The following is a 25517-nucleotide window of genomic DNA, read 5'->3' as shown; positions in this document are numbered from 1 at the left end:
TGATTTGTGCCAAGGGGAAGGGGCCCTGATGAACTGGCACATTTTGTAGCCCAGGGAAAGATCTGGCCAGGAATCCTTTCTGTTCAGTCTACCAGTCACAGCGTCCAGGACTTCACTGTACCCTACTCTGTTTCTCTAAAAGGAACATGCCAGCACCACAAAATGTTCCTTTTCAACATTTACGCACAAAGTCCAACAGGCAGACTGGCTTATCAGAAACAAGCAGAGGGAATAAAATAAACTCCGAAGGAAGGACACCAAGAACCTAGCGTGTGAAGTGCGAACAATAACACTGCAGAAGCCTGAACACGGGCCAAGCCCAATTATGTTTGGGTTGGAAGGTGGATGTTAATTGTTTGGGAACCAAGGCAATAACAGTAGTGGGTAGGGCTTCTCTTAATATTAATATGTTCTTTACAGCTGTCGGTGAAATAAGAGAGAGATAATTATAGCCAGTTCGTGACAAGCAGAGCCCTTCTTAGGATCTGATTAACCTTAGGGTATCAAGGAAAACGGCTTAAGCACACCCAGTACAGGCCAGGAGAGAAGACACTTCCTCCCCGCACAGCTCGCCCCACAGACGGGGAGGCAGGGCCGTGAAGCCCCGAGGCCCAGCGTCATGTACGCTGCCCCTTCTTCATGTCTCTGTCTCTTTCACACTGCTCCTTTCAGCACACACCATCTGGGGCCTTTCCCTCCCTTAAGGACACGCGGACATGCCCTCACACCCTCCATGTACTTCCCCACCCTCAGAAGCCTTCCAGTGCCGTGTCAGGTCTTCCTCCACAGCCTCTGCACGTACATCCCTCCCACTCCTTCAAACCTCCCAGCCTTTCTGTTGCGTAACAGAAAAGTGTTACCCACGGCAAAGTGTCCTCTCCAATCCAAACTCAATCCTCACACTGGCAGGGCCTCATACTTGGAAAGGCTGTGTGTATCCCATGTCTTATCAATGAGGAGCAGAGCTCAGTTACGGGCACAGGGATTTCTCTAGTAGGAGTATGAATTCTTATTCCACCCTGTGGTGGTCACATAACTGGGTGGCGATATCATGAGCTCTTTTTTGGAGTATAAAACCACTGGTAAATTCACACCTTCAGACCCACAATGTACAGACAGCCCCTGAAGACGTATATTAAGGCTGCCATAAAACGCAATTTGGTGTCAGGTGTATCTTTGAAAGAAGAATTTGTTACAAGAAAGCTAAGTACTCCTAATATTCTTTATAAGAGTCCACAAGGCCTCCCATGATCTGGCCCCGCATACTACAGCTCCTTTACCTTGGAACTCAACCCCAGAGGCTCCAGGCATCTGGCTGCCTCTGGGTCCTGAGTATTCCAGGTTCCTTGTGGGCCTAGGAAGCTCGTTCCCTCACATGCTTTCCCTCTTCTGGCATTCTCCTCTCTCTTTCAATGCTCCTCCACACCACACATGGCTGATTCTTCCTTCTTCAGGTCTCAGTTTAAATATCCCCCAGTCTCAGCATGTTGCTTACTTCCTTCATTGTGCTTAATACAATTTGTAAGTAACTTTTGCCTTCCTTTTGGACTATCTACTCTGCTAGACTGTAAGCTCCACGAGGGCAGTGACTCTGCCTTGTTCACTGCCATATCCCCTTCCCCACTGTGCCTTCAGTGCTAGCACAGTGCCTAGTGGAGGGGCTACAGAAGTGTGTGTTGAATTCACGAATGAATGGGAAGGAAACCTGTGCAACAGCCTCGGGGCATTCCATTCTGCAGCTGGATGAGAGCCCAGCTGTAACCAAAGGCAAGTGTGGGTGAGATGTTCCTGACTCCCCACTTGTTCCTCCCCATTAACAGCAAGACCAACCTCCTAGCCTCACTGGGCCTCATTCCTTCAGGTTAAAGCTCTAGTGGAACAAGCTTTGGACTTCCTAACAAAGATGACTCACTGACTACAAAGGGGAAAGTATCTTTACAAAGAAGAAATCTGTTGGACAACACCTTACCAAGAGATCAAACTTGCCTCAGGGAAGGACAAACTGATGCTGTGTCCTCTTATGATGTGACACCCCACAAGAGACAGAGCGCCACCAAACTCTTGGAAAAATGTTTAACACGAAACACATCAGAATGAAACAATATATCCAAACTAAGGGGTATTCTACAAATCAACTGGTCTAGACTCTTCACAAACGTCAGTATCACAAAAGACAACAAAAGTTGTGGGAACTATCCTGATTAAAGGACACGAAAGAGATCTGACAAATAAATGTAACACGCAACGGTTGATTAAAAATACAACTATAAAGGACATAATTGGGACAACAGGAAAGCTTTGCATACTAGATGATACGTCTGTATTAATTTTAAATTTTCTGAGAGCAAACTTGTAGCGTGACTGGAGAGAGCAACATCCTGTTGAATACATACGTAAGTAGGGGTGAAATGTAAAAAACAAAATATAATGAACTAAATCTCAAGTTGTTCAGGGGTGTGTGTTTATGTATTTCTATAAAGTAAATGTAGCAAAATGTTAACTGGTTCATCTAAATGAAGGACACACATTTGTTCATTCTATTATTCTAGTAACTTCTCTGAAATTCTGATTTTTTTCAATATAAAAAGTTGGGGAGGGACTTCCCTAGTGGTCCAGTGTGGCTGGGACTCCACGCTCCACGCTCCCAATGAAGAGCATGATCAGGGAACTAGATCCCACATGGCCACAACCAAGATCCAGCACAACCACAAATAGATAAAATTTTTTTTTAAGTCGGGGAGAAAAAAGAAAGATCCAAACATGATCAACAAATGTTTACAAATGTAGTAATACATCAAGCCAGTGGTAGGGTGGGGAACGGCAGGAAACAGAATAAATAAAAAGAATATGAGAACAAACCACATTCTTAGTCTTACAATCTAGCTGGAAGAAAAAAAATATATGTACAAATATCAGAGAACACAATCCTGACCACAAGTGTAAAATGTGGATTTCAAGCCAGGAGTTGCAGGAAGTGTCAAATCCTCAATCTGAACCACACTTGAAAGACAGGCAGAATCCTAGTCACAAAGATAAAAAAGAGAGCACACCCAGGGTGGGGGAGGGGCTACGAACAAAGTTCCAGGGGCTGGAATGGGTGTGGCAGGAGCCCAAGGCCTACCGCAGGACTCGCTTAGAATGGTGGGCGGGCCAGACGTCAGGTTGTTTCATACAGGATGACATTATGCAGAACTGATTTCAAGAGACAAAGGGAGCCTGCAGGGTAGCACCATAAACTAGAAGATCATGACAATTTCAAGGGCCACACATGAAGAAGAGAATCTGGAGTCAATGAATACTGAGGATAGAGGTAAACTCCTTGTCAAAACTGCTGCAGAAGGAATCAGCGTGCTATTAAATTAGAAAAAAATGGCCTCCAGGGTTCTTTCTAGTCATGAATTTTTATGAGAAGGAAGAGGGAAAGATGGCCACAAAGTTTCACGCTGGACATTTAAAAGAATAGTGATTCCACTGAAAGAAATGGGAAACTAAGGAGTAAAAGATATGGGTGAGAGTGAATAACTAACTTAGCTTTGATACACTGAATTCAAGCAGGATGGTGGATACACTGAAATCCAACTCGTTCCTTGCCGGGCTAGACACTTGTGGCTATGAAATGGCAAAGAGCATATAATAGCAAAAAAGTCACATTTGCAGAGACCAATTCAGTTTTTAAAATGACAAACTGGTACCTTGATCAAAACTCAGGTGTCAGACCGTAATGTGATGGCTCCAGATTCCCTAGCCCTTAGTTTGAACTTAAACTCTTAAAACTCTGGGACTTCCCTGGCGGCACAGGGGATAGGAATCTGCCTGCCAGTGTTGGGGACACGCGTTTGATCCCTGGCCTAGGAAGATCCCACACGCTACAGGGCAACTAAGCCCACAACTATTGACGTCTGCATGCCTAGAGCCCATGCTCCACGAGAAACCACCCAACGAGAAGCTTGCACACCGCAAGAGTAGCCCCTACTTGCCACGGCTACAGAAGGCCTGCACACAGCAATGAAGACCCAGCGCAGCCAAAAACAAATAAACTTTAAAATATATACATAAAAAGGGTATAACAGTGTAACCCCAGAGATGCTACGAAAACTGTGATAAGCATATGAAGAGCTTAGAATGGTGCCCAGGATAGTTGATACCCCTGAACACCCAATACTATGACATCGATCATAATGTTTCTCCTTCCCCTCCCCTTTCTGCCATCTCTAAATCTTGCATACACCTCCATAATTTACTTGTTTACACATCTGGTTACCCTATATCCTAAGGCCCCTGACGGACAAGGACTTACCCAGAGGATCCAGAAAAATTAGTGCCTAGCAAAAATTTTATAAATGTTGATGCTTTGAAGTAACTTTACTGCGAATGTCTCTGCAATTCACACTACTGACTGAACAATAATTGGAAGCTTGGCATGGCACTGGCTGCTTTCTACATTTCCTTGACAGGAAAGCAGGATCTACTGGTGAGCATGAGTAAGGAGGGGCAGCACCAAGGCTCTCGTGAGTGCACGGCCCACCACTTGTCCAGAGGGCCACGATTAGGGATGTAGTTAGATGTATCTAACTACAACCATTCAAGAAGAGCCACTTTTCTGCCACCATGTTTTCAATTTCATTAAACTTAGCAAGTCCCCAATTCTTGGAGATATGGATCTTCTGGCGGCCAAGGAACTTGAACTTGGTCCTGCAGAGGGCCTCAATCACATGCTCCTTGTTCTGAAGCCTGGTATGAATGGACATTATGACTTGGCCAGTGTGGACCCCGGTCACTGTGCCCTGGGGCTTTCCAAAGGCACCTAACATACAAGTCTGGAGCCTAGACTGATGACAGCATGGCAGTCATGAACGTCCACTGGAAAGGGCTATCTCCAAGGTCCGTTAGGGCAACCTGTGCAGCAACACACTGCATACACTACCGAGGAGGGTGCTATTTGCAGCCACTGCACACCAGGCCCCCGTGGGGAAGTGGGGAAGACAGCACAGTCAGCTTAACTGGCTGCAATCACATGACCTTATTTAAATGACAAGAATTATCCCTTTGTAGATAAAGAAATAGGTTCAGGAGTCCCCACGCAGCTACATAACTCAATTCTCTGACCCTACAGAAGCCCCTTCATGGAAGCCTTTAATGATTATTAAGTCCCTTAGTGTGGCAACACTACCATTTGCTTTCTTAGGGCTCAGCCAAAAAGCAGTGCAGGCAGAAAATCACAAAAACAAGTAGACTTGGCCTATTCTAAATTCATGCACTCTAACTACAGCAGACTCTCATCGCCATTCATGCCCTGCACATACTATGCCTTTAATCCTCTTGCTCATTCAACCCTTTTCAATCTGTCTTCAATCATGAAATCCTATCAAATTCCCCTTTGTCACTTCTCTCATATGTTTGTCTTCTTTTCTACTCAGAAGTCCAAACCCATGACACATGAGTTGTGTCATCAGCCTCACTCTTCTTCCTGCTCTGGTCTCTCTCCTTAAATTCTAACCTGAATTCTATATAAGACCTGTCTTCCTAAAGACTAATCTTTCTAAAACAGATTTTGGATCATGTCTTTTTCAGAATCCTTCAGCTGCTCTTCATGGCCATAAAACAGGGGACAGCCTTAGCACACGAGGCTCTCTGTGCTCTGGTCTAAAGCTGTTTACAACTCCCACTCCTCCCTCCACCCCCAACAAAAATCTCTACCTTGGTCAAACCAGCCAACAGCCAATCTCCCACACAGCCCTTTACTCACACTCTGCACCAGCATCTGCCCAGCCTACCCATAAATATCTTCCTCTTCCTCTCTGATGAAATCTTGCCCATGTTTCAAGGCTTCTGCCCTGCTCCCTCTGTGAAGCTTTCCCTGATCACCCCACCTTCAGGACCTCTCCTGCCTCTCAACACCCCATGGATTTAATGTCCACATTCTCACTGGACTTCAGGTATATATGGGATCTTTCCATTTCCCAGTACATCTTAATAACATGGGTGCAAGGACTGTCTTAGAGTGACTTACACATAATAAGCACAGCATTTTGACTGGCCCAAACTATCTTAAATATTACTTTTACAATATTATTAATGTTGAGCAAAGATTCTTCTCTGAAGACGTTTCACTCTCCTAACTGGTGTTCTTTGGGGACCTCTCACCTCTGAACGTAAGAGTGCTCACACACATCTTGCATTTTATAGCCAAACTTAACTAACATGTCTGCAACCGCTGGATACTATTATTCAGCAGGGGAGGTCCAAGCTGGAGGAATGTCCAACAATCTGCTGGAGACAGCAGCATAGTTCCAGGACCCAGAGGGGCTTTCCAGAGAGAAAAGATTTGGGTTAAACAAAGAGCTAAATTTAGTTGCTTCCTGAATGTGTTTTCCCAATCAATAGACCTTTTATAACACTGCCCCCACCACACACACATTTGGCAAAGAGTACTGCCAAGAGGAACATGAGCAATGAGAGAAGAACAGCTCAGAAGCTGTTGACACCACTTAGCATGCACCAGTGTGTAGGAGCCAGCAGCAAGCCGCCCGACTCCTGACACCCAACCATTACCAAGTGGGGAGTAAACATGTTGTTCTTTTGCAACTCTGGGTATTAGCAGAAATAGGTTTGCAGTTCTAGGACATGAATGCCATAAGGCTAGACTGGGGAGCAAGCCAAGCCACTCTCCATAACTGCTGATCTAAGTTGGTCTACTTATAAGGGAAGTAAAGAGAGAAGACTATATTATAATCTAAGTGCCATTAAACTATCCTTCTCATATCCTTCTTTCTCTTTTAACTTATCTACATTCAGAAAAGGAAAAGAAAAGTGACAGATAAGGTTTGTAAGTGCCTTTGCCTCTCTGGACCTCAACGTCCTCAATCTGCAAAAATGAGAAAATTACATTCGGTGATCAAGTAACCTAACTTTTTTGGTCCTAGCTTGTTTCCCTACATTTTCCAGATAGTTTCCTTATTCTTATACTAACATTTGAATAGGAGAGCCAACTGGAAAAGTGCCCCCATCCAGGCACTATGTGAATAATACTGAGACAAAATCACTCGTGGGAGAAGTTGCTCAGCAAGATAACTGCGTGCTCGCTGTTTCCAGCACAGACCCTGCCTGACAAAAGGACTTCAATTCCACTCCTTATCACTGCTGAGAACAAAGAGAAAAACAAGACAGATGACGCTATAGGACCTCTTCTCCCCTCACTGTCAACGCTCCAGTGAAATCCAACTGGCTGCGACACACCACAAGCCGCCATACCTGAGTTCTTGGCCAACGTCTGGCACATGTGCTTTGCAGTATGTCTGTTAATCACAATTGTGATTAAAAAATATGAGAGGAGGGAACTTTCATTTCTTTCATTAAATTAAACAAAGTGTGAAGACTAAGCTGGGGAAATGGAGTACACAGTAAGAAAGAGTTCCCACCTCTCCTGTTGTCTACTTTGGCAAATGTTTTTTAGGTTCTTTTGGTTCTGAGAATCTTTCCTGATTCTTGCTGCTACTGTCTCCCTTTTAGCCACTTCACTCTGAGGCAGGCCATAATCTCCCCAAGCTTAGGAACCTCCGGGAAGTCACATACAGCATGAGCCAACCACCTCAGCTTCCAGACAGTTACCAGTAGAAGCAGCTTATTTTGTCACTGAGGGCAGTAAAAAGGAGAGCAGTCAAAAGTGGATGGGTAGCAGGATCTGAGTATACTACCAGCCTGCTGAATGAAGTTATTTGCCTTAACACGGGTGGTTAAAAAAAAAAAAAATTAAAGGAATCCATCAAGTCACACTGCCAGTATCACTTAAGTAACCTACGTTAGCAAAGAGGCATGCCTATCAGAGTCTGAAAGGTTAAGAAAGACTACTAATTTCTGTCTTTTACTGACAATCTGCTTATTTTCTTTTTACATGGAACCTTTTACACACAGCAAAACCAAATACAACAGAGCCCCGCTGATGTCTACAAAAATGCCATGCCATATTTGATTTTCCCCAAAATGAAATTCTGCTGTCTCCATAAATCTCCCATAACTGCTACTAGCTTTCAAGCTACTGCTACCCTATTTTCAAGACTTCAAGCCAAAATGATTATTATCCTTATTAAAATGAATATGATTCCCCCTTTAGCTCCCAAATCACTCAATAACAATAGTTTCTATTTGTATTCCAAGAAGCCCAGTTAATAAGTTTGGGGGGAAGGGACAGAGACAGGGATGACACAGACCACCTGTCCCACAGCTGCCTCAAAGGCTACATTTGAAGAAAAGACTCTTATGCTAAAAAAGAGAGAAAGACTTTAAAATTACTGAGCCAACAGACACAGTGACCTATACATAACTACCAAGGTACCACTGTCATTGAACTTTATGACTAGCTCCTCAATGGCCAGGCTAGCAGGAGATGAGGACAGTATAGCAAACAAATGTAATTTATGGAAACCCTAATTTTAGCCAATGGTTTCAACCACTCAGCTCTGACTATTTCTTACCCCAGCAAACAACCAGTGCAACAGAGCTGAACTTATGGTAAAATCTACAGGCAGTAATAGGAAAGCCAAAGTGAAAACAGATCTAACTATGTCAAGCTATAGAGTTAGCCTCTATGCCTTTAGCTGTTAACCATAACCTACTTAATAAACAGCAGACCAGATCCTGCCAGGCACAGGATATAAATGGATATGTAGAAAAATCAGCCCCCATCCCAATCGAGTGGTAAGCAGGATGATCAAGTGGCCACATCTCTAAAAGACAATATAATGGGCCAATGATCATGCCACTTAAGCTACTTCCTACTCCAACACTCTGACTCAGAATCTGGATCATTCTGTTTCAAGTACCAAAATAAAGTGGGGCAGTGGAGGAGGCGGGGGGATAGCCAGCGGGATGTGGGGTTAACTTACCTGTGCAGAACTCCTTGCTCACATTGTGGGGCACTGTGATCCGACGGTAGACAATGGGCTCTGACTCCAGGATGTTCTCATCGTGGCGGTACCGAGTAGGCCTCTCGTTTGGGATGCCCCGGGAACGGGTACCACTTCTCCTCTCATAGGTATCAATTTCCTCAAACACAGCTGCCTTGTCAAAAAGGGCCAGGTTCCCTTCAAAATCAAAATCTGTGTCTGGGATCTCCTCAATATCATCCCCAAAACACTCATCATCTTTATTCTTCATCTGGCCATTCTTTAAGCCACTTTTCTTTGGAGTTGCCTGATTTGGGTGCCTGCTACTAGATGACCCTGCAGAAAAAAACAGGGACTAAAGTCAGTATGCTCACAGAAAGTGCTCAGTGGGGAGCACAAATTACCACAAATCTCATGGAATAGTAGATTTCATAAAGTGCCCAAGTAACAGTGAATATGAAATAAGCAGTACTCCTGAAAATCTGAAGCTCTGCTCTTCATAAGGGAATTGGTAATGATCAAGGCTTTTTTGACAACTGACTATATCAAAAAAGTGGAGGGCAAGAACACAGCAGTCTCGCCACACAAGTCCAGGTGGTCTGATTCTGAACGTCCAGCCATTGATTAAGAGAGAAATAACCAGAGTAAAAGAAGGCCAAGTCCTCGTAACTTGAGGTTCAAAGAAAGATTTGTCCAAGTGGCTCTGAATTCCATGCTTACCAAGCAAGCCATTTTCTGATTTTTTAACTCAGTCTCAGGCTAGACCTCAGTAGGAAGGGAATCCCTGGGTTTACACAGATTCCAGATCTTGAGATGGATATACATCTGCCACTATAAGTTGATATATTTTGACTTACCGGCCTGTTTTTAGATCTTCTGGTTAATGTGACCTCTTTTCTTAAAATTTTATCACTCTGGGTTAGCAATTTCTGAACCATCAAATGATGACAAGGACCACACTGACATAATCCTGTAGAGGCCACATCAAGGTGCGTACCAACACCACAGCACTGAGGTCACTCTCTGTCTCTGAGACTCTCTGGCCACCACATGTCAGTCAACTACTCCTCCAGCAGCAAAGACCTCACAGAATTCTCCAAACCACGCCTTCCCAGAGAATCCTGAACTGAATTTATAGTTTGATCCCCATCTGACCACCCCGAAGGATGAACCAGGTGACTGGTATGCCAAATGGAACCTTTAACATAGTCTGAATAAATATAATGTACTTCCTTTTGTAAGACTGAGCGTCTCAATTTTTAAAACACTCAAGTAGAGGTTGGGATGATCATGAGCAAACCCCCTCATACAGATCACCCCTACTATACTGCTCTAACTTCTCACAGCAACTCCCTTCTGTTCAGTGGACCACGGGTCAGGAGACCTAGAACTTAGTTTCAGTTCTGTTATTAACATGTTATATAATCTTATATCTATCATCCAACTTCTCAATTTGCTTGTATGTAAAATGCTCACTGTGGTGCCCCTAACAGGGTTTCTAGTACACAGCAGTCCGTCAATAAATATTAAACGAATAACTCAACATCAGCAAGATTAATTACAATAATTATTCTGAAAGATGTATACTATACATATGTAACTCACGTTCTAAATCTTCCTCATGCCAAATATTGATATGGAAAAGGACTATGCTGGCAGTAAAGATGAGATTTAGGCCTCAGAGAAAAATCTAAGGCTGACCAAAATTATAAAAGGAAGGAAGAGTTGGCTGAGTCACTATAAAAAGCTGAGATTATGAATCACTGAGAAGCTTGTCAAAGTGTGGGTGAAGTTCTAGTTTCAATAATTTGACAAAAACATTTAATGAGAGCATTTTGTGAGCCACAGCTAAGTACCTGGAATACAGTACATAATCAAGACAAGTAACCCAAAAGGAAGGAGAGATATAATAATTAAAATACAATATAATGAGAAGTTTATATAAAGTGCTATAGAAACACGGATGAGAAAACAGAGCTGGATTAGGAATGGGAGAACAAGCATGAAAATACACGGTCAGGATAACACATTAGCAGTATACGCAGGCAAGGGAAGAAACAGAGAAAAAGTCCAGTTTGTGAGATTATCATTGTACTGCCTCAATATTAAGTCAATATTATTAAATCAATATTAGGAAACAGGTCTTTGGCCCAGTGGTCTCTCTCCAGTGGTTGTGTGCACACCCAGGAGGGCAAAGGATGATGTGGGGAAAAGATACTGAGTATTTTATTTACTTTTTCTAACCAAAAAGAGGAAGAATTTAAGCCTTATGAACTTAAGGCACAGATGGAAATCAGCACCCTTAAGAAGTTTCATACTACCCAATCACTGGCAGTATTTGAGCTACCTGAAGAATGAGTGATGTTCCATAACAACAAGTGGATTTACATTGAAATGTTTAAACTATTGTAAAATATACATTACCATTTAAACCATTTTGAGTGTACAGTTCAACAGTATTAAGTACATTCATGTTGTACAACTATATACATTTTTAACTGCTGAAGCATACAAAAATAAGTGGCTTTAAAAGATACCTTAAGAAAAAAACTATGCAATAAAGATAATGCCAATAATGCAATCATAAGTGAACAAAAGAATGGCAGAGATAACACTTCCTCTATTCCTCTTACAGGCCTTCTTTAACCAGAGTGTTTTTAAAAATTAACCAGACCTAAAAAGATAGCCTCCAAAATTAAAAAATAAACAAAGTTATTCCAAACATGAATCGATATGGATTACCACTTCACCCTAAGTCTATACTCTTTATCATAGCCCTGGGGCCAAATCCAGCCCAACCATCACCTGCTTCTGTAAATAATGTTTTATGGGTATATGGTCACATTCCTTTGTTTACATATTGTCTAAGGCTATAAAGACAAAGTTAAATGTTTGAGACAGAGACCTTATGGCCTATAAACCCTAAAATATTTAATATCTCACCCTTTACAGAAGAAGTTTGCTCACTCTGCTCTACATCATGCCTCTCAGAGGTATTTTCTACAGCTAAGACTGCCATTAAAATTAAAAAGAAAAAATATTTTTTTCTTGAAATTAACTGAACTTAACCAGAATTCTCTGACTCTGTTTTACTCAAGGTGTTAAGCCTGTCACTTGTCATTCAGATCTGCCAGCCAGCACCATGCCTACACCAGAAGCACACACACACACACACACACACACAAAACACCTCTGATGAATTAAAAATTCAAAACAACCACATCAAAAACCAAAAACCCCCAAACAAACAAAAAAAACTAAAGAGGTTATAAAAGAAAGGGCAACTTAAGACTAACTTATGAGAAAGAAAGGGAATCATCAAAAACTATGCCAAGCGTGTTGCGTGACTAAAAAGGACAGGAAGATGAAGTTGTCAACAACAATACAAGAGGGAGCATGAGGCAAGGACTTCAGAGGAAAGGAGTTCAGTCAAGTGCAGCATGAACTGACATTAAACTGTCCTGAACCTATCGCAATGACAGATGAAGACAAGCAATTAATCAATGGGAAAGAAGACAGAGGAAAAGAAACAAAACGGGAGATCATTTGTGGCTTGACCACAAACTACAAACATAACTCACAAACCCACAGTTCTTACTTTAGAAAGTATCAGGTATTTTCTCATGTTCCCGCTGAATACAGAACTTCCATTCATTCATTTGACAAAGATACACTAAGGATCAGCTATGCTCCAAATGCTTTTAAAAAAGCAGAGAGCAAAAAAATAATTTCCTTCTAAGAGGAAATACTGACATCACATATCAGCAAGAAAAAGATAAAGAGAATGTAAGGTAAATTAAAGGCAGGCTAACATGCTTAGTTGTCTCTTATTCTTCCCTTTCCTCATACTTAAAAAAAATACTGGGAAGTCCTAGGTGAATAAGCTATCTCAAAGTTTGGCTTACTCATCCCAAAGGGCCTGGCTCTGTATTAAACTGGCCTTTGGCCCCTGGGAGAGAAAAGCACTTCCCTTGGAAAAGATAAACAGTGCTTCCCAGATTTCTTTACCTTTCAATTACCAGGGCCAAGTGTGTGTTAAGACTAGAGGCTGGCCGCCTTCCTGTGCCATTTTGCTGCCAGCCTTTGGCACAGTGGTTCTTTGGCCATGAGAACTTATAACAAACCCATTGTTGTGTAACACTCAGTGCTACTTATTTATTGGAGCTTGTCACACACATATTGTACAGGGGAACTCTGTCCTGCACTTAGCACGCTAACGGGCACTTGAAGGTCAAATCACAAACGTTTTGGTGCCAGTCTCAATGGGGTTTATGAGGAGGTTCCTGAGAATATCTAGTACCTTCTTTTCAACTCCCAAATTCTAGACCCTAGTAATCAATCAACCTTGGGTTCCAGCAGCAGCACCAGGGTTTTCAAGTTTGCTGGATGTACGAAGCACATGCAAGGAGGTAATGAAGTCACATTAGGACCTCAGAAGGACCATGAAAACTTAGTAAAAAATAATCTTAGGACCTTAGACGGTGGGATCACTGTTATATTAAAGAGACCATATACGAGGACTCAAGAGGTTTCCCTCTGCTCCCTGGAACTGATGCTCCGTTCACCTACTTGACAAATACTCGAGTGTTAGTTCAGTGACCACGGTTATAGGAACTATTCTTTATAACCACCCTCTCAACTCCCAACCTAAAAGAAGAGATTAAAATCTGCCTGTGCTAAATCTCTCATCAATGTTGGATTAGGTAACCAGAACCAACAAATCCTTCAACAACTCATTACTAACTTTGAAAGACAATAAAAAGCCAGAATTTATGAGAATTTATATTCTTATAGCTTTAGCAATCTACTAGTCTCAACATCAATCTACACACACCAGAGAAAATATGATTTATAGCTCTCTAATGAAAAAAATACTTAATCTCCATTTCTCATCCATCAATGGAAAAAATCTACATTACAACTGTGATGGGAAGAAACCAATATACTTCCTTGGGATCCTTAAAATGCTACATAAATGCTAGATCAATCAATTCCAAGCAGACCTTTCTTCTTATTTTACAGGGTTCACTGATCAAATAAATAAATTTACTCTGCTTTCCATCACAAATCAATTCTGAGTCACATCCAATCACCAAACTCCCAGGCCATGGCCATCTTCCACACAAATCTGGATTCAAAAGAAATTTTTGGAAAGAGAACCCAACATTTTACTGTCCATGATCTCTTAACCTTATTTACATGCAGTAATAATCTAGGAAATGAGAATGGATCAAACAGCAAAAGCAAAAGAAGCATCAACCAACCAGAGTAATACTTCTGAGAGTGACCCTACTTTTTACTAGATCGGAGTGACTTGTTAAAGATCAAATAAATTACTTGTTTTGAAGTTAACTGTACTCTTTCAAAAGAGTTGCTATAAATGTTAGTATCGGGAAAAAAGAAACAAACTGATAGTTTCACCATATATCCAGCAATCATAAAAAGTCCTGTCCACATAAAACCCGCACACAAATATTTACAGCAGCTTTGTTCATAATCACCAAAAGCTAGAAGCAACCAAGATGTCCTTCAGAAGGTAAATGGATAAACAAACTGTGTTATACCCATACAATGGAATATTATTCATCAGTAAAAGGAAATGAGCTATCATGCCACAAAAAGACATGGATGAATCTTAAATAAATAATGTTAAGTGAAAGAAGCTACTCTGAAAAGGCTATATACTGTGTGATTTTAATTATGTGATTAGAAAAGGCAAAACTACAGAGGTAGATGGTAAAAAGATCAGTAGCTCTTTGGAGGGGGGTTACGGCAGGCAGTCAGGGAGGGAAAAAAGGACGGACTAAATAGGTGAAACATAGGGAATTCTGCTTAGTACTGTAAAGATATTAGATATAAGATATGTATTTGTTAAAACCCACAGAACTTTTTATAGAGTACAGAGTGAGACTTAATGTATGCAAAAGAGTGAGGAGTTTGGAGGATCCCCAGATGGGATGCAGAATGCAAGGAAACAACCTGTTATAAATACATGAAACAAATCAATGAAGGGAATGGGGGTATCCTTTAGGGTTAGTACTGTAATTCTGCTACATATACTGGAATTGAATGATTTAAGTCAGATGGCAGATAGTATGGGTTTCTCACAGCTGGAGGGAGAGGTTACAGATGAGGAGGAGCCTAGAATGATCCATGGATTAGACTTGGTCACATCATGAACTCATTTAGCTTAATCTAGTGGTGATGGTTTCCCTGGTGGCTCAGACGGTAAAGCGTCTGCCTCAATGCCGGAGACCCAGGTCCGATTCCTGGGTCGGGAAGATCCCCTGGAGAAGGAAATGGCAATCCACTACACTCTTGTCCAGAAAATCCCATGGACGGAGGAGCCTGATAGGCTACAGTCCATGGGGTCGCAAAGAGTCGGACACGATTGAGCGACTTTAGCTAGCTTAGCTGAGTAGTGATGGTTACATATAGAAGTATTTATAGATATATGTATCTATGCTGGTTAAGTATATACATATATATTTTCCTGCTCTGTCAGCTTTTGAAAGGGTGACACCCAGTAGCAAGGAGCACATCTAGTACCTAGACAGCAGTTTGTAATACCATTCTCCAATAAAAGGAGACAGGACTCCTTGGAGACATGGCTAAGTCTAGGGCTGGGGCAGGAAATACAGAAGATAAACCTGGAGCATCTTGCAGTGCTAGATAGTAAGGAAGGCCTGGGGGAGGGGGAACCCATCCACAATGATGGGAGCATGTCCAAGGGACACAGGAGCCAACTGCAAGAGCTCACAGTGGCCAAAGTTGAAACAATTTGATTACCAAAATAAAGCGGTATTGAATTATAAACCAAAGTATAAAATAAACACTTGTAAGTCCACGTTGTTGTAGTTCAGTTGCTAAGTCATGTCCAACTCTTAGCCACCCAAAGAACTGCAGCCAACCAGGCTCCTTCCGACCATGGGATTTCCCAGGCAAGAACACTAGAGTGGATTACAGTTTGTTTCTCCAGGGGACCTTCTCCACCCAGGGATCGAACCTACGTCTCCTGCACTGCAGGTCTATTCTTTACCACTTAGCCACTAGAGAAGCCCTCTAAGACCACACTGATAAAAATAAATAACGGAACAAATAAATGAGAAAGAAGAGACCTATCTCTAGTAGAGAAGGATTCCAAGTAACTTATGTAGCTACTCTGCATAACTCTCCACTCCCTAGGTGTGAGCTGCACATACTGACTCCAGAAGAGAAATCTGACACACACACAGCACCTCAATCAGGCAATCAACGTCAGCGTCAAAAGAAATACAATGTGGGACTTCCCTGGTGGTCCAGTGGTTAAGAATCCACCTGGCAATGAAGGGCACATCAGTTCTACCCCTGGTCCAGGAAGACCCCACAAGCCACGGGGAAGCTAAGCCCACGAGCAGCAACTATGAGCCCATGCGCTGCAACTACTGAAGCCTTCACGCCCAAGAGCCTGTGCTTCACAAGACAAGCCACCACAGTGAGAAGCCGGCGCAAAGAAACAAGAGAGTAGCCCCCATGCTCTGCAACCAGAGAAAGCCTACATGCAGCCACCAGACCAAGGGCAGCCAAGAAAAAAAGTCGTATCATGTTGACGGTACATTGATATGATGCAATGAAAACGACACTATCTCTGTGTGTCTTCCTCCCCAAAACACATAACCCGTCTAATCATGACCAAAAAACATCAAATACCAATTGAGGAATATGCTACAAAATATCTAACCAGTACTCATCAAAACTGTCTAGATCATCAAAAACAGTGGAAGTCTGAGAAACCGTAAGAGCCGAGAGAAGACATGACTACTAAATGTAACATGGCATGCTGGATGAAGCCTGTAACAAGGACAGTAGGTAAAAACTAAGGGAATCTGAAGAAAATATAGACTTTGGTTAATGTATCAAAACTGGTTCATTAAATGTAACAAATGTACCATAGTAATGTAAGATATTACTAATGGGAAAAATATATAGGAAAAAATAAGTTTCAAATTGCCAATGAAGATTATCTTCCTGCATGAGAGATTATAAACTGCTTGAACATTCAAACTTTTAACAAACAAGTCAATTTTTTGCTAAAGAAAAAAGGTGGTTTTTTTGTTTTGTTTTAAATAAAGAATAAAGAAACAGAGAGAAGGTTAAGTCTAAATGGAAAACATCATTTTCTATCCAAGCATTCGACAGTTTTTCAAAGGACAGAGAAGAATTAATAATTCAATTTCAGTCTCAGGTCAATTCAAATAGTTATTTAAGAAGCACTGAAGGAAAAGTGCCTTGAAATACCTTTTTTTTTTTAATTTTTTTTTCCCCAAAATTTCAATAGTTTATACTCATGGAAATCAGGCATCTTCAAAACTTTAAAAATGTTGGCTTCTGAAGGGCCACATAAATTTCTAGTGAATCTGTTATAATTCACTGCTATAACATTATTCCAGTAAATATGTTAAAGAGCATACCTGACTCTAGTGAATTAACTACGCTTCTGTAATAAGCAAATGGCACTCAACCATTTGTCAGTACCACACAGAACTGGGCATCAGCACACATCAGTGTATGCTCCCCTTGGTGGGCTGGCAGGGACAGTGAACACAGTAAATTTAAAACTGTCAGTCAATCAGAAACTGTAAGATCACAGAGATGTCTAGGCCCATCCCTTCCTCTCCTCTGAGGATGGGAGTTAAACCACAAGAACAAAACATATTCAAGAATTCCCTCGAACAGCCTGAATGCAGGTTTAACTTAGACATCGCTACTACCACCATTTACCAGATCAAAAACAACATCACTTTTGTCTATGCGAACTCGAGCCAGATCACTGACATTTTTTGAAGGAAAAGAAGTGTTGGGAGAGGGCAGGGAGCGGGTGTGAGTCTCAAACAGCTAATTTCCTTTCCCTTTAACATCTTGAGGAAATAGCACGGGAATAAAAGAACCATGCTATATTTTTGCAAAACCCTGCCAGGATCTTTTTTCATTAGGGTAATAAAGGACTTATTTAAAGAACAGCAGTGGATAAGCGGACATGAAACACCAAGTTAAGAAAACACATTAACTTAATCCAACTTACAAGAGTTGTGCCGACGACGGAAGCTTTTGGACTGACTCAAGGATTCCGTGTGCCTGTCCACGTAGCTCTTTGAGCACTGTTGCTGCTGGGGAGAGATGGCAACATCTTGGCTCTTCACATCTGTCCTCTTAGGGATGTTCTGAGGGACACTGCTCGAAGAGGCTGGCTTCTTGACCAACTTGCCTGTGCCATTTTGATTGATACCAACTTGGCAACCAACACCAGAGGAGCCTAATTCTGTCTGATGAAGGTCTCCAAAATGTTGGGTTTCTCCAGGGCCTGGTATCTCCAGAATTTTTAATTCTGTAATGTCACCTGCCCTGAAATACATAAAAGAGTCCAAGTCTCAAAACTATAACAGTGATAACAGTGATGAAACTGAAATCCACAGCAAAAGCCACACCTTTGGAGGGCTTCATTTCAATGAGTAGTCAAAGGCAAAACCTAAAAAAGATGGTGGCGTACTTAAAGACAAGACTTAGCCACCAACATTCAACAGACACAGCACTGACCTTTAAAAGAGACCTGTTGCTACTCATGTATATGGAATCTAGAAAGATGGCACTGATGAGCCTATTTGCAGAGACACAGACATTGAGAACAGGCATATGGACACGGCTGAGGCGGGGAGGGAGGAGAGGGTGGGGTGCGTGGAGAGAGTAACATGGAAACATACACCACCATATGTGAAACAGACAGCCAATGGGAATGTGCTGTATGACTCAGGGAACTCAAACCGGGGCTCTGTAAAACCTAGAGGGGTGGGATGGGGAGGGAAGTTGGTGGGAGGTTCAAATGGGAGGGGACATAGGTAAACCTATGGCTGATTTATGTTGACATTTGGTAGAAACCAATATAATACTATAAAGCAATTATCCTTCAATTAAAAATAAATAAAAATTTTAAAAAAGAAAAAATAAATTAAAAACTTAGAAAAGGAAAACAAAAGAGACCTATTGTTAAGGGAGTGGGAGACGGATGGACTGGCATTTCAGGTTAGTAGACACAAACTATTACATATGGATGGATGGACAACAAGGTCCTACTGTACAGCACAGGGAACTACAGTCAAAATCCTGGGATAAACCATCATAGAAAAGAACACAGAAAAGAATGTGTGTGTGTAACTGAGTCACTTTGCTGTACAGCAGAAATTAACACAACACTGCAAATCAACTATACTTCAATAAAGAATAGAGAGACCTATTGTTAATCATAAAACCATCATTAATATCTTAGATTTCTATAATGCTTAATGGCTTTTTTCATTCATTTACTTACCTGCTCACTCAAAAGGTATACACAGAGTACTTACTATGTATGTGGTAACCCCTGTAGCAGGAGTTGGGTATATAAAGATGAAAAGCAATATATGCTCACACAGAACTTGAAGTCTAGTCAGCAGAAAATTCAAGTAGGTAATCAAAAGTGTTGAACACTATGACAGAGGTGTGTACTGGGGACTAGAGCCCCCAAAGCAAAATACATGTTAGTCTGGTAGAGATGGATGAAGCACTTAAGCTGAGTCTGGTTGGGAAGGGAAAATAAGAGTTGGCCAAGCAGAGTATGGGAGGAGAGGGGCACCTTAAGCCAAGGCTCAGAGACTGAGGCCATGTGAGGAACTGCCAATGTTACTGTTGTTACTGTAAATGTTATAGTGTTACTAAAGAGACAAATGCTTGTAGAGGGCCATCAGGAGGTAAGGCTGTAGAGAAAGTTAGGGATCAGATCATAGTCACACTGGATTTTTCTGGTGGCTGTAGGAACAGCAAGGAAACTAGAGACAGGGGCACCTGTTAGGAGATGAGGCAGAAGTAAGAGGGGATGTATACAGCAAGTGACAATGCAAAGAGAGAAAGGACGATGGAACCAAAAAAACATTTGGAATCCAAAGAATTTGGTGACTAACTGAACATGAAGATCAAGAGAATGAAGAATTCTTTACGATTCCTAAGTTTCTAACCTGGGTGAAAGGTGTCATTAGGGCAATACCGAGTGGCAAATGCAAGGCGTGTGCAGAAAGGGGAGGAGTGTTTTTACTATGGGGGAGGCCTCAGAAAGTTAGAAAGTGATGAGAAGAGAGAGTATAAAGGCTCAAAGTGAAGACACAAAAGAAAGGGGCAGGGTCTCAAAGGATATAGAAAACGATAACACATAAAGCATGTGTGATAAGGTTAGCCCTGAACACAAAGGGTATATCTTCTGTGAAGACTTCAGAGGAGGTAAGCAATAAGGATGGATACACACCTACAGAAAAGGTTAGGTCTGGGTGTTGTTTAAGAAGTCGAGGAAGCTCTTTCCAGAAAGTCTTTTTTTAAAAAAACGTTAAGAAAGGAAGGTTTCTGTGAAACTTGTGAAAAGAGGGATGTGAAGACAACATCTAAGCTTGAGATCTGTTGGCAAACACTAAAGAAAAATACATTCCTAGAGCTAAGGACTTTAGCTACTAGCTAGAGTGTGTCTCTGGAGATAAATTATAATACAAATCTACAAAGAGAGATAGTTATGTTGGGGGACAGGGTGTGGGGGGGTGGGGAATCAATAAAGGCCTCACATATAAGAAAGAACAAATAATACAAAACTGAGAAAGGAAATCTGAAACCGTAGAAGAAAACAGAAAGATGATTCTAAATTTGACACATTTAAATATAATATTGCATGTCTGACAGAGATAAGAAAAATGTTTCACAAACCCTGAATCATCAGCTGAAAGCTAGTTACTACACAAAGTCTCTGCTGAAACAGCAGTAGAACTAGAAGATCTAAGGTTGTAAAATCTCTCCCCTGACAAAAGTAGTCCTATGCAAGAGAATACTGGCAATGAGACCTAGGTCAAGCTCCATAGACCACCAGACTGGATTTGAAGAGTCAGTTAGGACACTCACCTGAAAGTGACTTCTGGCACAAGGCACTTCACTCCATTGTGGAAAGGCCGGGTGAGAGAAATGGTCTGGCTGACCTGATCCACTGCTGACACTCTTCCCTGATAGACACCCAAGCTATCTCCACAGTTGATGGACACAATACTGCCCAGCCAATCTGTAGCCATGTTTCAGATGTGAGATTGCCGTGGAGAGAAGAAATCATGCAGTGTACCTTGAGAAACAGACAAATCTTCAGTAAAATTTAGAAAACATTATATCAGGTTATGTAATAGGTGCTGCTTAATAACACATATTCTATCACAACCTTAACTGAGGTAATAAAGCAGTAAAAATCAAGCTTTTTTTTTTCCCACTAGGAGTAAGCATACTGATGAATAAGCAATATTGTTATGTATATAGTTCTTTTAAGTACTTTCAACCATATGTACTAGCCATTTACCCAGACATCACTTAAATGATAATGAAAAATCCTGGACAAAATTTGTTTTTGAAAAGTTGACTGAAGACATTACAGAACACTAAACCTAACAACTACGGGACATACATTCATTTCCAGTTCACCAACATATGCTGGGCCTTAAACTAGTACCAATTCATTTCAAAGGACTGAAATCTGACAGAGTATACTTTTTGTCCAAAACCAGAATTAAATTTGAATTCGATAATAAGATTTTTCAAATCTCTCCAAATAACTGTAAATTAAGCAAAACACCTCTATACAACCAATGAGTCAAAGAAGAAATCAAAAGGACAGTTAGAAAATAGTCCAAAGTCAAGGAAAATGAAAATAGAACATACCAACATGTGTGGGATGTGCTTAAAAAAGTGTTTGAAAAGAAATTTATTGGGAGAGGGAGAAGGTGGGATGATTTGGGAGAATGGCATTGTAACATGTATAATAACATATAAGAAACAAATCGCCAGTCCAGGTTCGATGCAGGATACAGGATGCCTGGGGCTGGTGCACTGGGATGACCCAGAGGGATGGTACGGGGAGGGAGGTGGGAGGGGGGTTCAGGATGGGGAACACATGTACACCCGTGGCAGATTCATGTTGATGTATGGCAAAATCAATACAATATTGTAAAGTAATTAGCCACCAATTAAAATAAATAAATTTAAATTAAAAAAACCCAAAAATTAAAATATGCAGAAAAAAATTTATATATTTATATTTTCTAATATAAATGCTTATATCAGAAAGGAAGAAAGGTTTAAAACCAATGATTGAAGCTTCCATCTTAAGAAGCTAGGCAAAAAGGAGCAAATTAACCAAAGGTATTAGAAAGGAACCAAAGAGTAGAAATCAATGAAATAAGAAACAAGAAAGATACACAAAACCAAAAATCTGTTCTCTTGAAAATATCAATGAGGCTGATAAATCCCTACTAGACTAACCAAGAAAAAGACAGAGAACATATATTGTCAATATCAGGAATGAACAAACAGACATCACAGGCATTAAAAAGATAAATTTGACAACTCAGATGAAACAAAGAAATTCCTTGAAAAACAAATTACAAAAGTGATACAAGTGTAAAATAGACACAATCACTAACACAAAAAAGCTAGAAATAGACCCACACAAATATGCCTAACTGATTTTTGACAAAGTGGAAAAGTAATTCAAAGGAGGTAATGTAGCTTTTAACAACAAATGGTAACGGACAAAAACTACCAGAACTGATAAAACAAATTCAGCAAGGTGACAAGACACAATTAACATACAGAAACTGGCTGCATTCGCTACACTAACAGAGAAATGTCAGAAAGGGACGTAAACAGACAATCCTTTTTAAAAATCACATCAAAAGAGACTAAAGATAAAAACAGGAGTAAACCTCAGCAAGGAAGTGAAAGATGCTGAGAACTACAGAACACTAATAAAGGTAACTGAAGATGATTCAAAGAAATAGAAAGATACCCCATGCTCTTAGACTGAGAGAATTCATATTGTTAAAATGGCCATAATTATCCAAAACAATCTACAGATTTAACGTGATACCTATCAAGTTACTCATGACATTTTTCACAGAACTAGAACAAATAATCCTAAAATTTATATGGATCCATAAGAGACCCCAAATTGCCAAAGGAATCCTGAGGAATAAGAATAAAGGAAGAAGCATAACCTCCCAGACTTCAGATAATACGATGAAGCTACAGTAACCAAAACAGTGTGGTACCGGCACAAAAACAGACCTGTGGGCCAATGGGAAAAGGCAGCCCAGCAAAACCCACGCCTATACTCAGTTAGTCTTTGACAAGGGAGGCAAGAATATACAACAGGGAAAAACAATCTCTTTGGCAAGTGGTGTTGGAAAAGTTGGACAGCCGCATGTAAATCAATGAAGTTAGAACACACCCTCACATCGTACACAAAAATAAACTCGAAATGGCTTGAAGACTTAAACATAAGGCATGACACCATAAAACTTCTAGAAGAGAACACAGGCAAAACATCCTCTGACATAAATCATACATTCTTAGGTCAGTCTTCAAGGCAATAGAAATAAAAGCAAAAATAAACACATGGGACCTATCAAAGCTTTTGTACAGCAAAGGAAACCATAAACCAAACAAAAAGATGACATACAAACTGGGAGAAAATATTTGCAAATGATGTGACTGATAATAGCTTAATTTCCAAAATATACAGACAGTTCATACAACTCAATAACAAAAAACAAACAACCCAATCAAAAAATGGGCAGAAGACCCAAATAGACATTTATCCAAAGAAGAAAGAGAGATAACCAACAGGCACATGAAAAGATACTCAATATCACTAACTGAGACATGCAAATCAGAACTACAAGAAGTATCACTTCACATCAGTCAGAATGGTCATCTTCCAAAAATCCACAAACAATAAATCCTGGAGAGGGTATGGAGAGACAGTAACCCTCCTATACTGTTGGTGGGAATGCTCATTAGTACAGCCACTATGGAAAACAGTATGGAGGTTCCTTAAAAAACTAAAAATAGACCTACTCTATGACCCTGCAATCCCACTCCTGGGCATATAACTGGAGAAAAACATGATCTGAAAAGCAGCATGCACCCAAATAGTCACAGCACTGTTTACAATAGCCAAGAAATGGAAGCACCCTAAATGTCCATCAACAGAGGAATGGATAAAAAAGATGTGGTACAAAAATACAATATATTAATCAGCCATAAAAAAATAAAATAATGCAGTTTGCAGCAACAAGGATGGCCCTAGAAAGTGCCACACTGAGTGAAGTAAGTCATACAGAGAAGGAGAAATATCGTATGACAGCCCTTATATGTGGAATCTGAAAAGAAATGGTACAGATAAACGTACTTAAAAACAGAAACAGACTCACAGACTTTGAGAACGAGCTTATGATTGCCAAGGGCAAGGATGAGGGGAAGGGATAGTTAGGGAGTTTGAGATGGGCATGTACACTGCTATTTTAAAATGGATAACCAACAAGGACCTATTGTATAGCACATGGAACCCTGTACAAAGTTATGTGGCAGCCTGGATGGGAGGGGGGTTTGGGGAAGAATGGATACATGTATATGTGTGGCTGAGTCCCTTTGCTGTTCAACAGAGACATCACAACATTGTTTGTTAGTCCACTATACCCCAATACAAAATAAAAAGTTAAAAAAAAAAAAACCCAATTGAAAAATGGGCAGAAGATCTAAATAGACATTTCTTCAAAGAAGAAATAGAGATGGCCAACAGGCACATGGAAAGATGCTCAACATCACTAATTAGAGAACTGCAAATCAAAACTACACTGAGGTAACACCTCACATTAGTCAGAATGGCCATCATTTAAAAGTTAACAAAAAATTAAATGCTGGAGAGGATATGGAGAAAAGGGAACCCTCTTGCACTGTTAGTGGAAACATAAGTTAATACAGCCACTATACAGAACAGTATGGTGATTTCTTTAAAAACTAAGACTAAAACTACCATATGACTCAGCAATCCCACTATGGGTATATACTCTGAGAAAACCATAATTCATAAACACACACGTACCCCCATGTTCACTGCAGCACTATTTACAATAGCTAAGACATGGAAGCAACCTAGATCCATCAACAGATGAATGGATAAAGAAGTTGTGATACATATACACAATGGAATATTACTCAGCCATTAAAAGGAACAAATTTGAATCCGTTGAACTGAGGTAGACAAACCTAGAGCCTATTCTACAGAGTCAAGTAAGACAGAAAGAGAAAAACAAATATTTTATATTAATACATATCTATATGTAATCCTGAAAATGAAAGAGGAGAGTGAAAGAGTTGGCTTAAAGTTCAACATTCAGAAAACTAAGATCATGGCATCCGGTGCCATCACTTATGGCAAATAGATGGGAAAACTGTGGAAACAGTGGCTGACTTTATTTTTCTGGGTCCCAAAATCACTGCAGATGGTGACTGCAGCCATGAAATTAAAAGACGCTTACTCCTTGGAAGGAAAGTTATGACCAACCTAGACAGCATACTGAAAAGCAGAGACATTACTTGGTCCACAAAGGTCCGTCTAGTCAAGGCTGTGGTTTTTCCAGTGGTCATGTATGGATGTGAGGGTTGGACTCTAAAGAAAGCTGAGGGCCGAAGAATTGATGCTTTTGAATTGCGGTGTTGGAGAAGACTCTTGAGAGTCCCTTGGACTGCAAGGGGATCCAACCAGTCCAT

The 25517-nt window shown here is 40.8% G+C and overlaps 1 protein-coding gene and 1 pseudogene across 3 annotated transcripts in view; both read right to left on the bottom strand.

Moving 5' to 3' along the window:
• Positions 1 to 25517, bottom strand: part of EDC3 (enhancer of mRNA decapping 3) — a 55256-nt gene that overhangs the window by 13010 nt on the left and 16729 nt on the right. For 2 of the 3 annotated variants that reach the window (XM_019983458.2, XM_019983457.2), the window contains 3 exons: positions 20829 to 21039; positions 17944 to 18263; positions 8883 to 9218 (listed from right to left, as the gene is read on the bottom strand). In XM_019983458.2, the coding sequence (XP_019839017.1) occupies positions 8883 to 9218; positions 17944 to 18263; positions 20829 to 20992 (820 nt within the window). In that variant the 5' untranslated portion in view covers positions 20993 to 21039. Of the gene's footprint in view, positions 1 to 8882; positions 9219 to 17943; positions 18264 to 20828; positions 21058 to 25517 lie in introns of those variants that run through there. The other variant, XM_070775385.1, reaches the window with a different exon arrangement.
• On the bottom strand, positions 4869 to 5010 carry LOC139178443 (small nucleolar RNA SNORA70; annotated as a pseudogene).

This window comes from Bos indicus, chromosome 21 (assembly GCF_029378745.1).
Source record: "Bos indicus isolate NIAB-ARS_2022 breed Sahiwal x Tharparkar chromosome 21, NIAB-ARS_B.indTharparkar_mat_pri_1.0, whole genome shotgun sequence".
NCBI lineage: Eukaryota > Metazoa > Chordata > Mammalia > Artiodactyla > Bovidae > Bos > Bos indicus.
This window is presented reverse-complemented; position numbering and strand designations above follow the sequence as displayed.